Genomic DNA, 15,040 nt, shown 5'->3' on the forward strand with positions numbered 1-15,040 from the left:
TAATGTGAAGTCTTTACATGAGTCTACTTGTTGGGTTTAAGAAGCCTAAACATCTATCCATTTGACTTTTAATAGTCCAGAAAGAAGGCATTTTCTTAATACCTTATAGTGACTAAACTAATATAATTTTTTTTATTCGTGTCTTATTCCATGGGGGGGCGGGGTTGGGTGGGGCATGGGGGGGGACACAAGGCATAATGTCAATGAACAAGTGGGAATGGGGGCCAACCTGGGTGGTTTACAGGATTTTCTGCTGCACGCCAACACCTCTCAGTAAGTTGGAAGACGAAAGGACCAGTAGCGAAGCGGAGCCAGTCTACGCCTACCGTGAAGAGAGATAGAGAAAACAAACAAAAAACACAAGTACCGTGGTCTGCGCAAAGTTGAACGGAGTACATCCTCTGGTGCCTGTTCAACATGCTGAAAGTTGTATCCTGTGCGAGTGGCCGGTGGGCAGTTTTTACGGGACATACCGGCTATCGGCCCCAATTTTCGGCTAAAATCCACCTGGCGAGCGGTGAGTTAACGTGGAAACCTATCAAATCCGGATCGAACTACTTTGTAAATGTTGCTGCAGTGCAGACAGCTGTTCACAGAATATGCCATACTTGTTGGGGCCTGCCCATAGCAATGCATAGGGAGAGCAGTACTGACTTGCGAAGTCAGTACTTTATGTGACTTTTTTATCCAAAGCATTGTTACACATTGGATTAGTTTGGAACTTTAAAATGAAGCATACTGAAAATTTCAAAATAAAAGCCTTGAATATTTTTACATCAGGTAATGGCTCTTTTGAGCATTATATAACTGATTTTATCCAATCACTGTTATACATGGGATTAGTTTGCACCTTGGAAATGAAGCTTAACAAAAATTTCAAAATAAAAGCCTTGCCAATTTTTACATCATGTAATTGCGCTTTTTGGCTTTATGTGACTTTTTTTATCCAAAGCACTGTTACACAATGGAAGAGTGTGGGCATTTAATATGAAGCTTACTTCAAATTTCAAAATAAAAGTCTCAATATGCCCCTCAGGTTAATGCACCGCCGCAGGCGGTGCAATAATATTATTTTGCATTATCTTTTTCTCTCAGGTTAGGGAACTGCCTTGCACAGCAAGGCAGTTCATTAGCATTAGCATTTTAGCTTAAATAAGCTATTAGCTATTTATTTGACTTATTAGCCATGTTTAGTATACTGAATGGAGTAAGTCAATTATAGAAAACATCCTAGTGATATCCCACATGCTACTGACAGCAATCACGCTAACATTAGCATTTTTGCTAATTTTAGCTGATACACTTACTTTATCATACTCAATGGTGAACGTCCAGCTTACTTAACATTCTTGTGATTCTCCACATGCTATTGATTACATTGCAGCTTTCTTTAGCATTGATGCTAATTTCTAGCATCAGAACGCTGGGTCCAAACCGACGGGCACACTTTGGCAGGCCCCGGTTAAAATTCTTCAGGAATTTTCTAGTTTATGTTATACTATGCAGAGAGCACACATGTCAAGCTTTACTCTGTGTTTATCCTTTTTGTTATTTGAACCACTAGAACTCGACTGTCATCATAAGCAGATAAAAATTCCAGTGTTGTATAGTAACGAAGTAAAAATACTTCACTACTTTACTTAAGTATATTTTGGAGTACTTCATACTTTCCTCGAGTATGAAAATTTTTGATGACTTTCACTTTTACTTCACTATATTTCCGAACTTAATTGCGTACTTTTACTCCGATACATTTTCAATGTGTGGTTTAGTTACTCGTTACAAAAAAGCGAGAGAGAGAAACGCAAAGTGTTTTGACCCCACCTACTGATTAGCAAGTAGCAAGTAGGCTACCGAACAAAGTCGGTAGCCTACTTGCCTGGGCTTGTTCATCACCACCAATAGGATACACCTGTTTCGCTTCTCCCATTAAACACAAAGCAAGTCTCGCAATCAGCAGCAGCCACATGGAGGAGGAGACGGAGACCACAACGACTGCAACTACGTACGTCGGACACGGCTCCAGTTGAACCACCAGCTGGTGATGAGAGCCCATGGCCTTATTTAAACACAATATACTCTTTCGTGGGTGTTAAAGATTCGTCGTACCGCATGCAGTTTATGTTATTCCTGCCCGAAGATGTGGAAATTCTATCTTACAAAAACTCCCCGTCCAACTTGAAGAAACACATCGAGGTAACGTCTTATGAAATGGTTATAATCCTCCTGTTTCAGTAACTATAGCTTGGTCACTAGACACTACTGTATTGTGAAACGTTGACCATAAATGAACTTTGTTTGGCATTGTTTCAGTTCCATACGTGGTGTATTTAGCTTAGGCCTAATGTTGACTGTATCAGGCTACCTAGACTCCTCTGTTCAAGGGGGGACAGAAGCCATAGCGATAGCAATTTAGACTAAATTTAACAAATATAGGAAAGGCATGCAAGATCAAAACCAGGTTTACAGAGATGCCAATAAGCTGCATTTCCCTCCCAATTCTTTTTTTCTTTTGCATAATGACCAGTTGTGTGCACCACCTACTGACTGTAGGATTGACTGATTCACTGATTTGTGAAGAAGAGTAATCGTAACAGCTCTTTTTCTTCATGTTGGCCGCATTTTCTGTACTATTTATTTTTCTCATTTTCAGCACTGACCTTACTTGAAGGGAAAACTTAAGGCTTACAAAAACTTTGTATTTTCTGTGCTGGAGGGTATACTAAGAAGCTGGTTCAGTTGTAAAGCAGGTTAAGTTAACCTTGTGCTATTGGTAAAGCACCTAATTTTCTTAACTAAATGATGCCTGCAGGTATATCTATTAGCAGGTTTAATTTTGCCTGCACTTGGTTGGGTACATTATTTTAAGTGTATTTGACAAGTTTACCAAAATATAAAAAATGTCATTCAAACTACATTTGCTTTGTTTTACTTTTTACTTGTACTTTTCATTACATTACTTGAGTACATCCATTTTTACAGTAATTTCCATACTTAAGTACAAGACGTTTCAGATACTTTAAGACTTTAACTCAAGTAACATTTCAGTCAGTGACTTGGACTTTTACCAAAGTCATATTTTGGAGAGGTACTTATACTTTTACTTGACTCTGAGATTTCAGTACTTTATACAACTTTGAAAAATTCAATCGTACGCACCTAAAATCAAGGGAGTGCATCCTCTATCTAAAATAGCTAATTATGCCGCTATGTTGAGTTGAACATAGCCTACTAACATTTAATCCAATGTTGATCTACAGCTCAACTGGAACAATTTGTTGACCTAAAACAAGCATTTGTCTGGTACTGCACAATTCTGGCATTCTGGCACTGAATAACCAAAAATCAAACATTTTTATTTTCAAAACATTTTAGAAACCACATGTTCTTTCCCTTCCTCCTTACTTTGTATTGGCTTATTACTAGGGCTGGGCAATAAATAAAAAACATGTGATATGCATATGATTATTAGTATCTGTAGAAAATACGTCCAATGCAATGTTTCATTATTTCACTGAACTCTATCAAAAACTGCACAGCATTTTGGGAGATGTAGGCAGAATAGAGGCTGTAATCCTCTACCTCTCAGGGACAGCTAAACAAGGTGGCAACAACTCCCTGACTCACTCTTTGGTAAGCAAGCAACAACCTATTGAGTAACTTATGCAGCAGCAGTTTAAGGTTGCACCATCATGCCTCACATCTAATGAAAAAAAGAGAAAAGCCAAGAAATAAAGGGAGAAAATCTGTACAACACTTTGAGAAGAAACTGTGGATAAAACAGGAAAGACCACATCACCAGTTTGCCAGTATTTCAAACAAAAAACCAAATAAATAATTATCAATATTGACTGACATGAAATCCTTTTTCATCCATATCCCCCATATTGCAAAACCACAATAGTATACATTGTAGTTTGTGGTTGTAACTTAATAGAATATATTAAGTTCATTAACTTTTATTTTACAGGTGCATCATGTCAGAAATCAGACTTGAGATTCTCTCGCACAGATATACCAGAGATGCCTTCTTGCAGTTTCACTCCAGAGGAATATAAGGTACGAGCCAAAATCTGTAGACACACAGTAGATCAACCTTAGACTTTGATCTAAGGTTGAAAGACAAGTTCTGTCTTGTATTATGGAAGAATTAAGTTAACTGTCTAAATGACTAAATCGTTTCATGGAAAAACAAAAAGATGTTTCATTCACACCTCCAGTCTCAAGTGCCACTGATATGCACACACTGTCTTGTGCTTTGAAAAATCCAAGAACAAATCAAATAAAATGAAATACAATATTTCTACACAATATTTACACCATGTGCCTCTCCAGGGAATGTCAAAAGCAAGAATGATAGAGATCCGCAAACAGAACTGCAACCCCATGACCATGAAAGTTACATACTACAAGAAACCAGTGTTCATCCATCAGGGGTACATGCAGTATCTGTGGGATGTGGATGGGACCAGATATCTGGATCTGTTTGCTGGTGTGGCCACTGTCAGTGTGGGCCACTGCCACCCGTAAGGTCCTTTTGTGTGTTTATGTGAAGCAGGAATTATGTTTTTGTTTGTTCACTTTTCAGTGTATTTATAGCTAATTGTTGATGTCTGTGTGTGTAGGAAAGTAACTGCTGCTGCTGAAAAACAGCTGAAAAAACTTTGGCATACTACTTTAATTTACGTCTACCCTACTCTCCAAGAGTACTGCGAGAAACTTGCCTCCTATTTGCCTGATCCTCTTAAGGTAGGGTGGTGTATTTTTAGACTAGTCGTGGGTATGTATATTTATGCTGTAGTTAAAATGTACGCTGGTCTATTTCCTTGGGCAGGTGGTTTTTCTGACAAACAGCGGCTCTGAAGCAAACGACCTTGCGATGTTCATGGCTCGTCTCTACACTGGAAATTTTGACATAATCACTCTCAGGTCCAACATTTTCTTTTTTCTACATTTTGTTAGAATAGAAATATCCAATGGTAAAAAAAAAAGAAAGATATTGCCAAGGAATTCTTAAAAACGTTTAACATATTTGCACCAAATTGGAAGAGAGCAAGGAGACATTTTTCTCATTTTGTTTCTTGTCTGTGAGGATTGCTAAATTAACAATAATATTTCCTTGAGATAAACATGTACAAAGTGCTCATAGTTGTTGTGTGTTTTTCAGAGGATCATATCATGGTGGCAGCCCGATGGCCATGGGTCTGACATCCAATGCAGCATACAAATACCCTGTTGCCAACGGTTTAGGTTGTACAAATGTATGTAGAACAGCAGTATGTCTAAAGAAAAGCAGTCATGCATTCACGGTTCTGTCCCTCCTGTGGCAATGCTTTCATGATTTGTGATAGTGTATTTATTGTACACCTTTATGTTTTAATAAGACTGTATTGTTTCATTGTAAACAACATACCCTCTAATATAAGTTGATAAAATAGCGTTGGCAAGGAATCATTTCAAGTTGCTATTCTTGTAGAGAGCTAAAGTGTGGGAACGTCAGTGCCTAACTGAAACATGCTGGTGTGGTACAGGATTTCATTTAGTCTCGTCCATGAAATAGAAATGATAAATAGGTACATCTCCATACATTGACAAGTTTATTTATTTCAGTAATTCAATTGAAAAAGTGAAAAATACCCATTTATTTCACACAGTGGGGCACAGTGTTTGAAAATGTCTTTCTTTAAACACTTTGTTTGAAACACCTTTTATTATCAGACAATGAAAACCTACGAAAATAGAAAATGCTATTAAAGAAATTGGCTCTATGTTAAAAGCTAACCAGCATGTTTATAGGGCATAAGAACTAGTTGTAGATAAGATAAGATAAGACAAGATAAGATAAATCTTTATTGTCATTGTCACAAGAACAACGAAATTCAAAAGGTGCCATCAGTCAGTGCACATGCCCAAAAACAAAAAATAACTGTCTCACAATTCACACACAATGCAAGAATCAACAAACAACTGGCAAAAAACAAACAAACAAAAAAACTGTGCCACACTGGCAAGCAGTTACTGGTGACAAGTATTTTACATTACGGAAGAGGATTTGTGGCAAACTCTTCTTTGGAAGCATTTTCTGAAACAGACACATTTTAGGGATTTTGCAAGCATTGTTTTTCAATTGAAGCCACTCCAAAACCTTCATTTATTTTTGGTAACATTCAGAGGTGGACTTAATTCTTAGTTTTAGATCCCTATCGTGTTTCATAACCCAAATCAGGTGAGCTGAATATCAAGAAGTGATGGCTACTGTCCTTCAGGATATTCTGGAACAAAAGCAGTATACATAGTTGCTAAATTATGTCATTTTGTCCATGTCTTGAAGAAACAAAGCAGCCCTGGAAAGTTTTTAATGTACTGAGATGTGCTCACAAAGATGTGCTTTACATTTATTTCAGCTTTTGTTATTCAAATATGTTAAACATTAATGAATATAATTGCATTTCACATTTAATATTTGTTTGTTATTTATTGCACAATTGCAGCATTCAGAATATTGACCTAATTAATACTCTTGCAGTTTTCTAGTTAAAACATTTTTTTCTGCTGCTTTGTTATGTAAGAATTTCTGTTTTTGTCACTTCAACCCAGCTGTGTTGTTTTCTGCCAATTAAACAGACGATGTGTCCGGATGTGTTCAGAGGTCCTTGGGGAGGAAGGCACTGCAGGGACTCACCTGTGCAGACTACCAGAGACTGTAGCTGTGCTCAAGGTACACAGACATGGCCACACAAGACTCAGGTCTCATTAACAGGAAAAAGAAATCATATAATATCATCCACCCATGTTTTGTTAAAAAAAAATAATGTCTGATGTTTTGGATCTAGAGTGTTTGCTTAGCCTTTTCATATTTGTACAACTCCCAATGGCACCAGACATTATTATGCTATGTTGTTAGCAGTTCTTACTTATTGTTCAAGCCAGTCTAAAATATCTTCAATTTAATAAATGAAACTTGTAAAAGTAAAAATGCTGAACTCCTAAAAATGAGATGTGAGGAGACGAAAATAAGTGCTGAATGAGCAGAGTAAAGTTCAAAGTCTCCTCCTGTTGATCATTGGCTTATTTTTAACCAGGGTGAAAAGTTTGTCTCTTTGCAAGGTTCATTCTGACACGAGGCATCTACTGTGACTTTTAGACGCGGTTGTAGAAAATACGTCAGAGAAAAACTAATTTTAAGAAATATTCTTTTTAAAATAATCTGTTCTCTGGGACTAAAGTAAAACAGTTCCAATCAGGTGGGAGAGACGTTGAACGTGTTCTAGTTGTTTCTATCCTGTTACATGACCGCTCAGCATTTTTCTATGTTTTTATTATACAGGTCACTGCGCAGCGAATGAGCAATACATCAGACAACTTAAAGAGACATTAGCTACAAGCGTCCCTCCTAGAATTGCTGCTTTCTTCGCAGAACCTATTCAGGTGTTTTACGTTTCAAGAAACCATACAGTGATGATATTAGAAATAATGCTCATATCAAAGTGTTTTTTTCCAGTAGTTTTAAATAATTTAGTCACCTATACTTTAATGTATAGGTAGATAAACATGCATGGTGATTAAATATATTTATCAAAAATTAAGACATTTCTGATATAATTCTTCTATCTTTTTCCACTTATATGTTCCATGTTTTTGCAAATATGTCTGGTTCATTTAGGGAGTTGGAGGAGCTGTTCAGTATCCTAAAAACTACCTCAAGGACGCTTTCAAGCTTGTAAGAGAGAGAGGAGGGATCTGCATTGCTGATGAGGTCTGTTATATATATGTATATATATTTTATTTAAAAATCAAAAGCTATTAAGAGTATCAGTAAACGTTTGAGGTTTTTCATCATCTGCACGGTCACTTCTGTAGAATGGCATTACCAAAAGTTTTATACAGCCAATAAAATTTTTTTAAGGGTTTAACATCATGAAATGTCATTCATGTAACTGAATGAAATTCAGTTATAATTTCATTATTATCATAAAACATCATAATTATAATGTGTAATTATATACACATATATAATTAATGAAACTGTAATTATATTGTGAAAAATAATGTTTCAGATAAAACTTATTTTTACCTTATACCCTGAGTAAATACAAAATGTGGTTTTCAAATGGTGAAGAAAAAGAAAAAGAGAAAAAAACATGCAAACCAACTGAAAGGACAATTTCTTTTTAACCTGAAAACTGGTTTTGCCTCCATCTATTTGTAATAACTGGCAATGAATGTTTTATGCCACCGAGGAGAAACTTTGGCCCTCCATGCTTTGAATAATTGCTGCAATTCAGTCACATCCGAAAGCTCTCGAGCATGAAAGAAAGTTTAATTTTGTGCCTCCGTATCTCCGTTACAGCGGACTTTGAGAAGGCCACTCCAAAATAATTTCGTTTTTTTTTTGTTAGCCATTCAAAGCTGGCGTGCTTCAGGTTATTGTCTGACTGCATAAAGCATGTTCCCTTCAGCTTCAGGTCATAAACTGAAGGCTTACAATTCTCCTGAGACAACGGTAACTCATCCAGAAAAACAGAGAGATACAGTATGTTTTACCCACATTGAGCTACATGTGACATGAGATTAACTGATTTTCTGTAGGTTTATGAACAATTCTGACAAAGAATACTGTGCTGGCTGTACTTACAAGTTCTGGCGTGGTTTGTGAATTAAGCTCAACTCTAGAAAGAAATTAAGTTAAATGCAATTCATTATTGTACAAGGGCGGTTGAACACTTTGCCTTCATAGATAAAATCATCATTTGCAAACGTTTGTATTTACCCCGGTTATCTCTGTCTGAAAATCAGAGGCATAAATATGTGCTACACCTGGAAAACTGTATCAATTGATAAGTCACACATTAGAGCTAAGCTCAGTTTGATATATTCTGTGCTTTTATTTCAGAATCAACTACTGTGTTTGATTATTCGATAAAGTCCATTTTGCATTTCAGTTAGAAAAATAACTAGAGCAAAGCTAATTACCTACTGCTAATAATAAAGAAAATTACTGTTTGGGTGGAGTTTTCCTTCTGCTTGTCGAAGAAAAGACATTAAAATGGAAATGGCATGTATCTGCATACGTGGGTAAATTACTCATTGACAACACTGTTATGTACCTGGGAGGAAGGAATCATCAAAAGCAATCACCACATTGCAAGGTGCTGATGAATCCCCATATTGTCTCTTACTGCACCGTGGCAGGTTCAAACTGGATTTGGACGAACTGGAAGCCACTTCTGGGGTTTCCAAGGACATGATGTCATCCCTGACATGGTTACAATGGCAAAGGGCATTGGTAATGGATTCCCTATGGGAGCTGTTGTTACAACACCAGGTGAGAAAATATATGTATACATTTATCATTTATCAACAGCAAGGGGTGATCTTAAGTTATCATTGTTTTTTTTTTTTAACATTATGAGGATTCACAGATTTTGTTTGTTGCCTGAGACAGTAAATCATACACATCTATTTAGTTTAAACACTCGTAGATTTATTTCTATATATTACAGTCAAAATAACTGCAGCAGTTCTATTTGACATATAGAGCAGAAATCATGCCTTATTTCTGGCAGTAAAATACACTTTACACTTCCAGTTTGTTACTTGCAACATTAGTAAGTCTATTGTCTATAGATGGAAGAGGAATTGTTGTGAATGATGAAGAATATGCTGTCACAGAACTTGAGTTATAAAGAGAAAAACATAGAGCCATTAAAGATTTTCGATATCATCCTTATTAATGGAGCATTATTAGCAACCTGCCAGACTTATTGACTTCAGTAATCTCTCGCAAAAAAAGAAAAAAAAAAAAATTATATTAAATCGGGCTGGAGAAGTAAGCTGCCTGGACCCTCACCTCAGTGGTTCATCGATTTCACTCTCCATGTTTTAATCTATGTAGCCTTGTTTGCTGATTGCCGTCAGGATTTACTTCACACTTCCAAAATAATCACAAGCACATCTTATTTCTGGTAGCACATCACATGTTGCTTCTTGTGTTATTTGTTGTGAAAGCTAGTTTCCATGGCACTTGGTTAATAATTAAACTTCTGCATACTTAAAGACCCTCCAGCTGTTCCAAAATGTTTGATTTTTCCAAGAAACAAATGGAGCAGGAACAAAAGCCAACATAAAAAAATGGGTTTTTTTAAAAATACTTTTCGCTTAGTGTGCTGAATGCTTGACATCAAGTAGAACCTGAAGTGGCTAAAGGTGTGAGCTTGTTAATTTATGTTTTATTTCCCTCCAGAAATTGCTAATTCTTTTACCAAGGGAGTGCATTTTAACACCTTTGGTGGAAATCCTGTGGCCTGTGCCGTTGCTTCAGCAGTGCTTGAGGTGAGTAATTTCCTGTCAACAAGATTGACTTGGAAAGAAGGTATCTTCAAATTCTCTGGAGCACGCAGCTCTCTCTGATTCCCGATTGCGTTTTCTCATACAGACAATCATAGAGGACGGCACACAGAAGAACAGTCTTGATGTGGGCACCTATCTGATGACAGAGCTGGCGAAACTTCGAGACAAGTATGAAATCATTGGCGACGTCCGTGGAAAAGGGCTTCAGATCGGTGTGGAAATGGTCAAAGACAAGGTACTGAGTGTATGACAGAAGAGACTCTCACCTCTTCTCCCATGTTTGTATAACACGTGTTTCTGCACAATGCGTCCTGGGGGCAGGGTTCAGCTGTGTCCCAGCTGGCTGCAATGTTCGTCGTCTGTATTTGTGAACCGAGCGAACCAATCTGCGGTGAATGCTCTCTAACAGTAGCTCTTCTTAATAGGAAACATTTTGGTTATAATAGTTTGTTGCTATTATCATTTTTAAACCTGTTGCTACAGACAAGACAGCAAAAACTCTGAAAACTTCCAGTGTGTTGACTCTGTGATGGCTGTAATTTGGCGGTATGCTTTCATTCATATCTATTAGGAGGACAAATTTGAACTTACTGGCTGATGTCTTGAGATGTTGCTTTAGATTTTCTACATAATGTTTAGTCCTCTGTCCTTGACATCACCCTAATCTAAACCATCTCCACAGATTTTCTGTCAGGCTTAAGTCAGGACTCTGACCTCTAAAAAAATGCGTGTTATTTTCAGTTAGAGAATCATGTTGGTAAAATTGAAATATAACTTTAAACCTAAATTTCCAGGTGTATGAATAATTGTGGGCTGAACTGTAGATATCTGAGGACTACTTCTTCTATTCAAAGTTATCTTTTCTTCTATTTCCAGACCAGCAGAGATCCACTGCCTCCTGAAGACTTCGCCGAGATCTTTGAGGATGTGAAAGATATGGGAGTCCTCATAGGCAAAGGAGGAGTTTATGGACAGGTAACGTGAATCCTGCTCACATAAAAATTAAGTAAATTGCATGGAGTATATGCTAAAGATCAAGGCTTAACATCCTTTAATTTATTGATTTAGTCACACTAATATCAAGGATTAATTTCCATATTAGCTTTTCAGACATACTTTACATTAGGCTGATTTTTTATGCCTTGATATTGAACATGTCCAGAAATGTTTGAAATATTAAGTTTTATTGAGTTTCGAAATAAAATATATATATTCCAATGTATTTCAATGCATTTAAGATCAATAATAATAATTTTAAAAAACAAATGTCAAAAGAAAAGAGATTAGTGAAACAAGAAAAGTCTGACAAATCATAAATTGCCATTTAAAAATGCCGTTTTTAAATGCCATTTTAAAAACGGCATTTTATCTGGCATCTTAAATGCCAGATAAAACCCTTCTTTTATTGTTTATATGTCATCTGTTTCTTTGCTCTTATCTTAATGCTCTCCCAAAGATGTAAGTGAGGTTAGACATGGTATATAACATGAAGAGGCTATGCTATTTTAAAAGTTGTTTGGAGAAACCAAATGGAGGATGGTGGAGTAGCTACAGATAGGTTTTTCATTATTGGTCAGGAACTTGTTGAACTGAAGTACAGACGGAAAAGCTCAGGGGGAACCAGGGACAAGGCAAAAAAGCAGTAAATTCAAGCAAAGGACGAGGAAAACAACTGTATGAGGAAGAGTGACTATTGGAAAGCTTCACAGATCAGTTAAATTACAGAAGACATGGCAGCTGTGATGCAGGTGGGGACAGGAGATGCTGAAAGAAGCTAATTAATAAACAGAATGAATACACAGAGCCCTGGGAAAATGAGCGCAATAAAAATACAAAAAAGGTTAAACACTTCCTTGCCTAAAAAAAGCAACCACCTGAATTTAACTGAGCAAATAATCATAAGCTTCCTATTGGATAGTTACTGCTTGAACGACCTGTCTTCTAGCTGGCAGCAAGTTATTTGAGCCCAGCTGATGCAACAAGTAGCTTCTCATTTCTTAAACAACCACGTGGAAAGACACGTCCTGCGGTTGTGGAAAAGATGCTAGTCTGTTTAAGAAAGGTCAAAAGTGTTGACATTTAAAATGTGAAAATTTAAAGCAACACTGGATGGAAATAAATATTGTGACATCGCAGATGCTTATCAAAACAATGCCAAAGCAAATGTATGATGTATCAAAACCAAAGGCGATCCAATGTAATATTAGCATATGAGCTTTTTTTTGGCCGGGCAGTCTAAATGGGCACCCCTAGTTATTATACAAATGCAAAAACCTCAATTATCAACACAAAGGATCTTTTTACAGATTAGCAAGCCTTTATTTATCTGGTATGTATGTTCCAAAGGTTACAAAGATTAGAGGACCAAATGTAAGTGGCTTTAAAATAAACCGTGACTCTATACACAAACCAGGAACAGTTCACAACCCAAAATGAGACTGAATCCAGAAACCAACAAAAAGGTGCACAGTGTTCAAGGAGAGACAGATCCCCAAACAAAAACCAGATTGATCCAAAAACACAAAACCAAAGTGTCACAAGATGAAGGACAAACTGAGAAGGAGAAACATTACATTCCAAATGACTATGTTTTATTTTCTCAGTTAAAACACAGAACCAGAAGAAATCCCTTTGAATCACTACTTCAGTCAGAGCACTGCATTATTTGTCATTTTCTGTCTGTAATTGTCTGTATTTTTGCACAGGTACGAATATTTGTTGTATTTACTTATGTATTTGTTGTTCTGTTGAAGATCTTCCGCATCAAACCCCCCATGTGCATCACAAAGGAAGATGCAGATTTCTTCCTGGCGGTTTTTAACAAATCCGTCCACAACTACATGGAGAAAAGATGAAAGTTTGATAAAAGGTCAGATGACTCAGAGGCGAGCCCAGAACCACAAAAAAAAAAAAAACTAAAAAAGCGAATAATGTTTTTATCCTTAATAATGGTTCAAATATTACTCTTTGGTACTTCTAAATTTTGTAGCCACTAAAACAGGAACATTTTAAAAGCTACTGTTAAGCTCTTAATACACTAAATGTTCTGTACTAAACATATAAGTATATTTTTCACTGACTATACATTCTGTACATTCTGCTTTCAATAAAGTCTTTTGTTGAATCTGTCATACTAAATGTCAAAAAATAAATTTAGAATAAAGACTCTGGCTTTAAATCGGATTAGTTTACAATTTTTTTTATTTTAACAATTTTCATTTGTGATCAATTCGATTTCTTTAGATAACACAATGTACTGTATCTTTGCATTATTAATAAATGAGATTTTATTCAAATAATCTAAGATTGGTGCAAAAAAATTATTTTGGTTGTATCAAGAATACAATTCAAATATTGCAGCAGCACATCCTTTGCAGACAGTTTTTAATTAGATTGTCAAAATGGAATCTGGTTAAACCAGATTCTTGTGGAAAACTTGTTTTAGTGTCTGGTTACTTGTACTGGAGATCTTTTGGAGCATTTAAAATGTCACTTAAAAGATATGCAGTATGTGCATCAAGTCAATAAGTTACATTGGAGAAGGACACAATTAACAGTAACCTCACTGGGAAAAATGGGAGTGTTATTGTAAAATTCTTTCACAAAATGGAGGGTGTAAAAATGATTCAAGGGCTGAATAATCATTTTGGTTTTTATTTTTATTTCAAGTTTTGTTTCATAATAACCCTTTGAAAAGTAATACCTGTTCTGTGATGTGTATATTATTAAAAAACCCCCTACAAAAATCAATTTTAATTTCAGACCGTAAGGTAAGAAAAACAGAAAAGATACCATTGAACATGGATAATTAAAAAAAAACACTGAATAGCATTTACACACGAGTCCACCTTTAAATACAATTTAGTTGGAAGCAGCATTATACTTATGTTTTGAAGTGTTTATCAGTCCTGAATGTCTGTCTTTTTAAAAATAATGATGCAAACGGAATGATAGACTAATTCATAGCCACTAGTTCAAGGTAATGAAAGAAGTGTCACATGACACATTAACAAAGGACAATAATAATATTTCTGATCATACCCCAGGACCAATCTGAACTGGATTGAAAAATTTGAGAAATTGGCAGTTGTTTGATTATATGTTTATGTGTGTCTATTTTGTAAAATCCCAATTAAACTTGATTTTTTTGTATGCCTCATTATTTGTATACTTCATTATTTGTAACATGACAAAATGTGGAAATGTGTTAATGCCCTGTACATTTTACCAGTGCTCTAAATAATTTGGATACAGAACAGTTTACTGTAATCCATCTATCTATCTGTAAAGTAAAGTAGTTAGAAGTTATGTTTTAAAAGTTATAACTTCTATACCTTAGAAGTTATGTTAATGACTTCTAAGGTAGAGAATAAATGTGTTTTTGTACAGGGTGAAGTAAACTTCAAAAAAGTAATTTACTTCAAACCTAAAATGCACCAAGAGAGTATAAATTACATACAGAGAATAAACCATGTTAAAGCTTAAACAGTGGATCTTTGAAGATCTGAAGTTTCCTGATAATTTGTGTTAGATATATTGAACTTATAAAACCAAATGACTGGATGTTGCTAGAAAAAGGCGAGAGAACAGAATATGACAGTGTGTAATAATAACTAACACATAAATCACAGGTGACAGGCTAATTTCATTTTGGGCCATGTCAAGATCATGAATGTCCTCCAAGGGCCAG

At 35.9% G+C, this 15,040-nt stretch overlaps 1 protein-coding gene across 1 annotated transcript; it reads left to right on the plus strand.

The window, feature by feature from the left end:
- Positions 1 to 312: 312 nt before the first annotated feature.
- On the plus strand, positions 313 to 13,977 carry agxt2 (alanine--glyoxylate aminotransferase 2). The gene is made up of 14 exons (XM_028026451.1): positions 313 to 517; positions 3,971 to 4,059; positions 4,336 to 4,526; positions 4,626 to 4,749; positions 4,835 to 4,929; positions 5,168 to 5,261; positions 6,625 to 6,718; positions 7,328 to 7,428; positions 7,664 to 7,756; positions 9,193 to 9,325; positions 10,244 to 10,332; positions 10,436 to 10,585; positions 11,227 to 11,325; positions 13,104 to 13,977. Exons 1-14 carry the CDS (start codon positions 418 to 420, stop codon positions 13,203 to 13,205), a joined length of 1,554 nt encoding a protein of 517 aa, XP_027882252.1. The 5' UTR covers positions 313 to 417; the 3' UTR covers positions 13,206 to 13,977.
- Positions 13,978 to 15,040: the final 1,063 nt, after the last annotated feature.

The sequence above is a fragment of the Xiphophorus couchianus genome, chromosome 8 (assembly GCF_001444195.1).
Source record: "Xiphophorus couchianus chromosome 8, X_couchianus-1.0, whole genome shotgun sequence".
NCBI lineage: Eukaryota > Metazoa > Chordata > Actinopteri > Cyprinodontiformes > Poeciliidae > Xiphophorus > Xiphophorus couchianus.

Bases quoted from the DNA above. Each gene is read 5' to 3' on its own strand.
- agxt2 (XM_028026451.1), top strand. From the start codon at position 418: ATGCTGAAAGTTGTATCCTGTGCGAGTGGCCGGTGGGCAGTTTTTACG. The intron at 4,060-4,335 runs GTACGAGCCAAA...GTGCCTCTCCAG, and splicing joins TCACTCCAGAGGAATATAAG to GGAATGTCAAAAGCAAGAAT. The intron at 7,757-9,192 runs GTCTGTTATATA...GCACCGTGGCAG, and splicing joins GGATCTGCATTGCTGATGAG to GTTCAAACTGGATTTGGACG.